Raw genomic sequence first — 10,688 nt, 5'->3', positions numbered from 1 at the left:
ACCGGCTCTGGTATGTCTATTATGTGTTCCCTAGATGGGTTCACATCATTTTATGTTTCCACCTCAACATCTTGAATATCAATCCTCACTTCTTCGTTTACATTTTCATCATTCACATTTTCAACTACCAAAGGGACTTCATCTTCTTGCAACTCAACATCATCATCCAAGATTTGCTTTTGTTTGGAGGCATTCACATCACCGCCTCCCCCATTTCTTGTTGTAACCGCCATAACATGGTTGTTCCCACCCTTCGGGTTCACTACCGTATCACTTAGTAGAGCACCCTTAGGGCGAGTATTTAAAGACTGTGAGATTTGGCCTAACTGCACCTCTACGTTTCTGATAGAGGTATTGTGGGAAGCCAATTGTGCATCCGAGTCTGCATTCTGCTTCATCATCTGTTCGAACATTATTTCAATTCTACCCATATCATTTCTAGAATAACTACGACCTTGGGATGGAAATGGGGGTGGATTGTTCGGTTGTTGGTACATTGGGGGCCTTTGAAAGCCTTGCCCCCGGTTTCCTTGGTTTCCGTTGTTCTATCCACCTTGATTGTTATTGTCACCCTAATTGTTGTTATTACCATTCCAATTCCTTTGGTTGCTCTGATTTTTGTTCTAATTGCCCCAGTTGTTTTTTTGGTTGTTGTTCCCCCAATTACCATTGTTTTGTTGTTGATTGCCCCAATTGCCTTGAGGTCTCCATTGTCGTTGGTTGGAAGAGTTCCCCCGGGCCTTGATAATTATTCACGTATTGAACCTCTTCACTTTGTTCATCATAACCATCATTTTGAAATCCATCATAGTTATCATCAAATTGCTTAGGATTCCCTTGGTTTTGTTGCCTTCTTTGCCTTCTTTTGTTGACAAGCATATTGACACCCTCCATGGCATTCACTTGGCGAGGATTTTGGACTTGTTGCAACTGTGCCTTTGCAATTGATTCATAGTAGTTGTCAGCTCAGCTATAGCTTGCCCGTGATCATGTAATTCCTTGTGCAAATTAGTGACGGGGGGTCACCTTGAGTCACATTGGCAATACTTTGCCATGTAGAAGAAGTATCAGCCATCTCGTCAAGTATATCACATGCCTCATCATATGACAGCTTCATAAAGTTGCCCCCAGCAAGTTGGTTCACTATGCATTGATTTGTTGTATTAATGCCCCGGTAGAAGGTTTGTTGGATCATAGCCTCGGTCATATCATTGTTGGGGCATTCCTTCACCATCGTTCTATAACGCTCCCAAATCTCATGCAAAGGTTCCTTGGGCTCTTGCTTGAAAGCCAATATATCATCTCGCAATGCCGCCATATGCCCCGGTAAGAAAAATTTAGCAATGAACTTATCTGCCAACTCATCCCAAGTTGTGATAGAATGGTCGGGAAGTCGCTCGAGCCAATCCAATGCCTTCCCCCTAAGTGAGAATGGGAAGAGTCTTAACCGGAGAGCATCCTCGAACACATTAGTTTGCTTGCTCCCCCAACATGTATCCACAAACCCCTTGAGATGTTTGTAAGCATTTTGATTTGCAGCACCCGTGAAGTACCCACGCTGCTCTAGTAAAGTCAACATCATATTGGTTATTTAAAAATAGCCCACCCAGATTCGGGGTGGGACAATAGCACTTGCATAGCCTTGGTTCGGAAGCACTCTAGGAGCCACTCTTGGAGGTGGTGGAGAAGGGCCTGGAATATTGTTATTATCATTCGCATTGGCCTGGCAGCCTCTACGTTGTCCTTGAGGTACAAGAGGCACCTCATCATCTCTGACATCATCTACCTCCTCCCCCGCAATCACATTTTCAAGAGGGTCATTAGCGTTGTTCGCTGCCATTTGGTACTTGAGTTATGACACAAACAAGTTAGTAACAAAGAAGGAAATAAGAACAATACACAAAACTAACTAAATAGATAGCCAAAACCGTTAGCTCCCCGGCAACGGCGCCAAAAAGTTGATCGAAGCCTACCCTGCACTACTATTGAGTAGCGAGAGAGGGTCGAAGAGCTTTTACCCGATTTAGGATCGGGATTGATTTCCACAGAGAGCTAGAATTTGAAGTCGAGTATCTATCTAGTTTAGAGTTGCGTATGTGTTCCAAATTACACTTCTATATATTTTTGGGGTTTTTGTTTTACTTTTACTTTTATCAAACTACAATGGTAAATGAAACTAGATTAAACTAATAGTTAAACTAAAACGGGTTATTCAAATGGTTTAAAAGGCACTAGGGTAGTGACTTCCGCCTAGGTAGTCAATTAACGGATACTTGAGTCTAAGGCATGATTGACATATTTGGGGAGTATGATATAACTGTTGCACGATTTTACCCACTCTACACTTCTCAGTGGTTTGAGTGATTTTTCTCGAATTAACTTTCTCAAGACCAATTGGGTAGGCAAATTTGCGCAAGCAATCAAGGTTCAAGTCGGGTATTACTCTCTCGAGGTTTAACCCTTTAATCGGAGATATCAATCTCTTGAGTACGCCGCAATTCCTTGTTGGACCAATTTCAGAGACTCAAGCTCTCTTTCTCAAGAAGAGCTCAAGTCAACTAAACACAAACTAGTGTTTGCAACTACTAATTCAACAATTAAACATGAAATTAGCCCAAATATCAAACACCCATAGTCAATCTAGCCATAAAACACAAGACCCATCAATTACCCATACTAGAGTTGAGCCACAACCCTAGCTTATGGGTTTAGCTACTCAAAATTGAAGAAGAAAAGAAAGAAATAGATGAAGAATAACTCATATTAATTAATTACTACGATAAAAAATAAGATTCAATACTGAAATGTAGATAAAATTGCCCAAAATAGCTAAAGACTTCGAACCCACGAGCGCAGCTACAGCTAAAAACTATGATACCCTAAAAATGGGAAAAGAAGCTATTTATACTAAGCTGAAAAATCTGAACAAAAATACCCCTGTGGGGCTAGTGCGGACCACACAAAATGGTATGCGGTCGCACTAAGGCTCTGCACTTGAAAACCTATCTCTCTAAACTCAGGCACTACGGACTGCAGAGAATGGACTGTGGCCGCGGAGGCTTCTAGTGCAGTCCGCATGAAATGGAGTGTGAACCGCATTGGCTTGAAACTCAGAAGTTGTCACTCTCTGATCCTTCTTACTGCGGACCACACAGAATGGTATGCGGCCACATTGGGCCTGTTTTGCCTAAGCTTTGTCTTCTCTTGGTACTTGTGCAAGTTTCATTCCTTTTGAGCTGATCTTTGACATCTTGTCACTTTGTTGATCAAACATGCAATCAAGCACAACTTGTGAGCCTTTTTGGACTATTTTGTACGAATTTCTAATCAAAACATAAGCAAGAAGGAGTATAAAATGCATCAAAATCCCTAGTTATTAGAGCTCCATCTAGTAGCATACTCACGGAAGGTTTCTGTTGGTTTCTTCTTGAGATTTTGAACGTAGAAAATGTCTGGTGTATTTTCCATATTGAACCTGATTCGATCCATGAAATCTGACGCCATGCTCACCCAATTGACCCACTTCTTTGGGTTCTGATTGATGTACCAAGACAAAGTATCTCTATTGAGGCTCCTTATGAACAGCTTCATATGTATTCGTTCATCTTTGCCAACTCCTACTAGTTTTTCACAATATGTCCTTAAATGTACCTTTAGATCACCAGTTACATCAAATATTTCGAACTTAGGAGGTTTGTAACACTACGGCAGTTCTACATCCGGTTGTATGCACAAGACTTATAATTCAAACCTTCAATGCACTTGCCACCTTCGACACTCTGAACTCTGCTAGTGAGCTTTTTGAGTTCTTCGGCCATTTTTTTGATGCACATATCCTTCTCGGTAAACTCCGGTATATATAGGGTTTGTTGTGGGGTGTGTGGTAAATTTTCCACATATATGGGATTGCTTTGGTGAACTCCGGGAATCTAGGCATAATGGTGGTCATTCATTGAGTTTTGTGGATTAGGAGTAGGTTGCGGTGCATTCTGAGGAGTGTGGTATGTGGTCGTTTGGGGGTATTAAGTCGGATGGTGATGGTGTTGTTGAGGAGTAGGTACCGGTGGAGGGTTTTTGTTCTAAGGAGGTGTGGCATATTGATGTGGTGCGGGAAGATTTGGTGGTGGGTTTTGATTCTGTGTGTTTTGGGGAGGTGTCGGGTTTTAGGCATTTGTGTTTTGCTGGTTGATATCGGGGACATTTAGGGTGAGGGAAAGGTTTGCCAAGTTCTGGACCTGCTCAAGTTCTCCTTGTAACTCCAGTATTTTCTGTTCTAGGGGCAGGACCAATTCATTTTGATGGGTTTACAATGTCTTAGCTTTATATTTTGATGATCTAACTAACTTACTGTCAAAGAACTAGATAAGGAACCTGACACACTTGGTACACATCGCAAATCAATAGACTCCAGCTAATTTAAACTGCTACAACTTCAGAAGATAGAGAAACACAAGGACCTGATACCCTTGTGTTTCCCTGACAGTAGTATGAAGTCAACTGTGCACAGCTGGAAAGTGATTGTCTGCACTGTACACAAAAACAGTGCAGCACAGTTCTGCAGTCACTTGTCCTTTGACTAACCAAGTGATGTTATCCAAGTTGTATTAACAAGAGTATTACAACAAAACATCATTTGAACACTTGAGAATTCATTCCAAGCATTCAAGCAATCTGACATTCAAGCATTCAATTCTCAAGTGCATCAAGAACAAAGTTTAACACTACTACAGACCAGTTCCTAAATCTAGTATCTTGTTGTCCTTAGTTGAGTTGTAACTTTGTAATTTTTCTTTATTGTAATTCCTACTTTTCTTATCTAGAAGCGTTGCTTAGGAACCCCTTGTAAAACCATAAACCCTTAGTGTTTGTGTCGTGACTAGAGTTAGTCATGAGTTGAAGTCTTTGTAATAGGTGTATTGCAAAGTGGCTTGTAATAGGTGTATTACAAGTTAGTGAGGGATTAAGAGTTTAATTCCTAGATTGCATAGGTTGTAATCTAAAGTTGCTCATAGTGAAGTTAAAATCCTACCAGTGTAGGTCATGGTTTTTTATCCCCTTAAGCAGGGATTTTTCCACGTAAAAGTCCCTGTCTTACTTACTTACTGTTTCATTAGTATTCTCAGTGGAAACCCATAGAGGACATGGTCTTTCTATAGTTTGGTGGACTCATATAAACTATCAATTGGTATCAAAGTGGGTTACTCTTATCAGGATAACACCTAGGAAAGATCCTTATGGCTGATCCACACAATTTTGAAGAAGGTTAGTCTACGTATAGACCGCTCAGGTTCAATGGAAAATACTATGGGTGGTGGAAGACAAGAATGCATGATTTTATCATGGCTGAAGATTTTGGGTTGTGGGATATTATATGTGATGGTCCTTATGTCCCAACAAAGAATGTTGGAGATCTTCCAGTGACGATGCCAAAGACCAGGAAAGGATACAATGATGTAGATAGGAAAGCTATGCAGAAAAATTTTCGTGCCAAGAAAATTTTGGTGTGTGGTATAGGACCTGATGAATACAACAGGATCTCAGCTTGTCCAAGGAGATATGGAAAGCATTGCAAATAGCACATGAGGGAACCACTCAAGTAAAGCAATCTAAGATTGATATGCTTACCACTGAGTATGAGCTCTTTAGGATGAAAGACGATGAATTTATTCAAGACATGCACACAAGATTCACTTTCATCGTAAATGAGTTACACTCACTTGGTAAAGTCATTCCCAGGAACAAGCTCGTGAGGAAAATTCTTAGTATCCTGCCTAGTTCATGGGAGAGTAAAGTGAATGATATTACTGAAGCCAAGGACTTGCAGGAGCTGACCATAGATGAGCTAGTTGGAAATCTGAAAACCTACGAAATGAAGAGGAAGATAGATAGTGAAAGAAGAGAACCAAAGAAGGAAAAGAACCTGGTACTCAAAGCTAAAAGCAATGACTCAAGTGAGGAGGACAGTGACACGGCTTACATAACCAAAAGGTTTCAAAAGATGGTCAAAAGAAATGGAGGAATAATAAAAAAGGGCAACTCCAGCAGATCAAAGAATTATTACCTCTATCATAAATGTGGAAATCCAAGGCATTTCATCAAAGATTGTCCTCTCATGAACCAAGAACACTTCAAATACAACCCTATTAAAGCAGTAAAGAGGAACTCGGTTCTTGACAAACACTTCAAAAGGAAGAGATCTGCTGACAATGTTGTGAAGCAAGCTCTTGCAGCATGGGGAGATTCCTCCTATGAGTCTGAAGAAGAAACTGATGCAGGTGATATTTCTATGATGGCAGTTGAAAGTGAATGAAATGAATATGATTCAATATTTGCTTTGATGGACCAATCAGACGATGATGAAGAAGATGACAATGATGAGGTAAACTTCAGGGATGTTCAGAGAAATCTAAAATCCTACTCCCCTAAGAAACTCATTTCATTAGCAAATGTATTAATTGATGCCTATCATAGTCTTGTAGAGGACAAAGATGTCTTGACCTTAGAACTAGGAGAAGCTGAACAAACAAGAGATGATCTAGTAGTATGTGTAGTTGATCTGAAGGAAACTATAAGCAATTTGGAAGATGAAAAAATAGTTTTAACGGAAAAAATTGCTAGTATAGAACAGGAAAGAGATGACCTGGTGGCTGTAGCTGTTGACTGTAAGGAAACCATTGAAAATTTCAGTAAAGAAAGAGACCATAGTGAAGAGAGTGACTGAAATTGAGGAAGAGAGAGATGATCTCTTGATAGTGATTGCAGACCTAAGGGAAACTATAGAGGGACTAGGAATTGAGTCTAGAATTGGAAATTCTAAGAAAGGAAAAGAGGTAGCTAGTGAAGCACATATTAAACTTGAAAACGAGTTGAAAACTGTGAAAACTAGCATGTGTGTTGAAATTGAGAAAAACAAGCATCTCCAAACTAAACTGAAAAGGGTAAAAAATGATCTTGAAAAGTCCCTTAAGTGGACCTGGTCCTCGAAAGCTATTACTGCCATGTATGTTAATAATGGTGGGAACAGGCAGGGAATAGGGTTTCAAAGGGAGAGAACTCCTTACAACCCCCATAGCAAGTATGTTACTGTACCGGATAACTGGTTGTGTACCCACTATGGGAACAATGGGCATTTCAAAGAAAATTGCCAAGCCAGGGTCCAGTCTATTCAGAAAAATAAAGTATTTGCTGAAAAGGTAACTACTATAAAGGGACCAGGTGCCACCCATAAAAAACGCATGTTACCTGCATGGACTAAGAGAGCTATTATTCATCCTCTTGCCTACTACAAGGGACCCAAACTTGTTTGGGTTCCTAAAACTAACTCTTGATTTCCTTGTGCAGGGAACAATGAAAGGAAGCAGTTAGCAATGGTCCATGGATAGTGGATGTTCAAAGCACATGACTGGGAACACCATGGACTTTCTTTCACTAAAAACCCTGCAAGGAGGGAGTGTATCCTTTGGCAATGGGAAAAAGGGGTATATTCTCGAAGTTAGAAAAGTCGGGAAATCACTCACTCACCCAATTGAGAATGTGTAATATGTCAATGGTCTTAAGTACAGTCTCTTGAGTGTCTCTCAGATTTGTGATAAAGGAAACACGGTGGAGTTCTTGTCCAAGATATGCACAGTTACAAATCTGATAACTGGTGAAGTGGTACTTGTAGCCAAAAGATACAAGGACATCTATGTTGCTGATTTCGAGTCTATACAAAGTGGTGATCTGAGTTGCCTGAAAGTTGTTGATAATGATGCTAAACTCTGGCACAGAAGACTGGAGCATGCAAGCTTCTCTCTTCTGAATAATCTAATTCAAAAGGACCTGGTTTGTGGTCTGCCCATGTCAAAGTTCAAAGAACACAAAGTCTATGATGCTTGTGCTAGAGGGAAGCATGTGAAGTCCTCATTCAAGTCAAAGAAAGATGTCAGCACCTCAAAACCACTTGATCTCCTTCATATGGATCTATGTGGGCCTATGAGAGTGCAAAGCAGAGGAGGAAAAAGGTACATCTTTGTGATAGTGGATGCTACTCCAGATTCACTTGGACTCTATTTCTTAGAACAAAAGATGAAACCTTTGAATTCTTCTTAGCCTTTGTGAAGAAAATCCAAGTGAAGATGGAATCAGAAATAGCATGCATTAGATCACATCATGGAACAGAGTTTGACAATGCCAAGTTTGATAAATTCTATAACGAGAATGGCATCACTCACAATTTCTCAGCCCCAAGGACTCCCCAGCAAAATGGAGTTGTGGAAAGGAAGAACAGAACTCTTGAGGAAATGGAAAGAAAAAATGTTGATCGACAGTGGGATTTCTAAGAACTTCTGGGCTGAAGCTATCAACACTGCCTGCTACTTGGTGAACAGGTGCATGATTAGGTCTCTCCTAAGCAAAACCCCCTATGAGTTGCTGAATGGAAGGAAGCCCAAGCTGACTCACCTAAGAACATTTGGGTGCAAATTTTATGTTCTCAACAATGGAAAGGATCAACTTGGAAATTTGATGCCAAGAGTGATGAAGGAACCTTTTTGGGGTAGTCTTCTCAAAGCAAAGTTCACAAGATATACAACAAGCGGACTTAGTGTGTTGAGGAAAGTGTTCACGTAATCTTTGACGAGTCCTATCCCTCCTGTGAGAAAATCAACAAGGGTGATCAAGATGGGGAGCCCTTGCTGGTTCTAGGTGAAGTCATTGACATGACAAACAGAAAGGTAGACATGATGAGTCAAGTGAAGGAGCCAAGTGGAGACAATGTAGCTTCTTCCTCAAGGGAACCAGGTAACACAAGTACGACCACTGAAGCTGAAGAAAGAGTGATTGATGCAGTGCAAAGTACTCTACAGGTAGCTGAGAGAAGAATACAAGGGAGCCAGAGATCTACCCAGCTCCTTTACAAATGAGGCACAAGTACCCAACTAGAAACATAAAAGCTCTCATCCTCTTGAAAACATAATTACCTTTCTAGATTCATGAGTGCAAACCAGATCAAAAGCCAGAAACTCATTTGTCTTCTCAGCCTTTCTTTTCCGAATAGAACCCAAAAACATCAAGGAATCCTTAAAAGATACAGACTGGATAACAGCCATGCAAGATGAGTTGCATTAATTCAAAAGGAACAATGTATGGCACCTGGTACCTAGACCCTCAGATCGAACTATCATAGGAACCAAGTGGGTATTCAGGAATAAGCTTGATGAACATGGAAACACTACAAGGAACAAGGCTAGGCTAGTGGTTCAAGGTTACAATCAGGAGGAGGGAATTGATTATGATGAGACGTTTGCTCCGGTTGCTCGCATGGAAGCTATCAGAATCCTAATTGCCTTTGCATCACATATGGAATTCACTCTGTTCCAAATGGATGTCAGAAGTGCATTTCTAAATGGATTTCTTAAGGAAGAAGTCTATGTAAAGCAACCTCTGGGGTTTGAATGTCATGAACACACTAAATATGTGTTTAAGTTGGACAAGGCATTGTATGGGTTAAAGCAGGCTCCTCGAGCTTGGTATGAAAGACTGTCAAAGTTTCTCTTATAAAATGGTTTTACAAGAAGAAAAATTGACAACACCTTGTTCCTGAAGAAATGGTGGAGGAACCTACTCATTATTCAGGTATATGTTGATATCATTTTTAGGGCAACAGCTGATTCACTATGTGAAGAATTTGCAAAACTCATGAGAAGTGAGTTTGAAATGAGTATGATGGGTGAGTTGAATTTCTGCTTGGGTCTTCAAGTGAAGTGCTTCACAAAGCATACATTCATCTGCCAGTAGAAATACATCAAGGAGCTCCTAAAGAGGTTTGATATGGAAGCATCAAAAGTGATAGACACTCCTATTTCCACTGATACTCGACTGGACATGGATGAGTCTAGATCTCCTGTAAATCAAACTATGTACAGAGGCATTATTGGGTCTTTTCTCTACCTCACTACCAGCAGACATGATATTGTCTTAAGTGTGGGGCAATGCGCAAGGTTTCAGTCAAATCCCAAGGAATCTCATCTGAAGGCTACAAAAAGAATTTTGACATATCTTAAGGGAACACATGACATGGTCCTGTACTACCCCTCAGGTGATAATTTTAATCTTATTGGGTATGTTGATGCTGACTATGTTGGTTATCTTATGGATAGGAAAAGTACTTCCGGAATGGCTAACTTTCTAGGATCATGTCTCATCTCATAGGGCAGAAGGAAGCAAAACTCAGTGGTTATTTCAACAGCTGAAGCAGAATATATAGTTGCAGCTTCTTGCTGTGCTCAGCTCTTATGGATCAAACAGCAATTGGAATATTTTGGTGTGTACACTGATTGTGTGCCTCTTCTATATGATAACACTAGTACACTCAACATGGCCAAGAATCCAATTCAACACAAAAGAACCAAGCACATTGATGTGAGACATCATTTTCTGAGAGATAATGTGGAGAAATGGCTTATCTGTATGAAGTTCTGCTGTACATAAGACCAAATTGCAGATATCTTCACCAAAGCATTGAGCAAATAACATTTTGAAAGAATAGGATGGAGTTGGGGCTAATAAAGCCAAATTGAGAACCCGATTCCCATGAGTTGGCTATGAAAGTCACACTCAGGTAATATTAGCTAAAGTGTTTTCTGGCCAAGTCCAACTCACTTCAAAACCGTTGCAGGTAGACACATATGATGATCATAGAAGCTATA

The 10,688-nt window shown here is 40.4% G+C and overlaps 1 protein-coding gene across 1 annotated transcript; it reads left to right on the top strand.

Moving 5' to 3' along the window:
• The first annotated feature begins 8,699 nt into the window (after positions 1 to 8,699).
• Positions 8,700 to 10,191, top strand: LOC107827347 (secreted RxLR effector protein 161-like). The gene is made up of 2 exons (XM_016654446.2): positions 8,700 to 8,846; positions 9,778 to 10,191. Exons 1-2 carry the CDS (start codon positions 8,700 to 8,702, stop codon positions 10,189 to 10,191), a joined length of 561 nt encoding a protein of 186 aa, XP_016509932.2.
• Positions 10,192 to 10,688: the final 497 nt, after the last annotated feature.

Source organism: Nicotiana tabacum, chromosome 8 (genome assembly GCF_000715075.1).
Source record: "Nicotiana tabacum cultivar K326 chromosome 8, ASM71507v2, whole genome shotgun sequence".
NCBI classification, from domain to species: Eukaryota; Viridiplantae; Streptophyta; class Magnoliopsida; order Solanales; family Solanaceae; genus Nicotiana; species Nicotiana tabacum.
Note: the sequence above shows the minus strand (reverse complement) of the source record. Positions and strands in the feature narration are given on the sequence as shown.

Excerpts from the sequence above, each read along its gene's own strand:
- LOC107827347 (XM_016654446.2), top strand. The coding sequence starts at position 8,700 with ATGACAAACAGAAAGGTAGACATGATGAGTCAAGTGAAGGAGCCAAGT. Across the intron at positions 8,847-9,777 it reads CAGTGCAAAGTACTCTACAG|AAATACATCAAGGAGCTCCT; the intron begins GTAGCTGAGAGA and ends ATCTGCCAGTAG.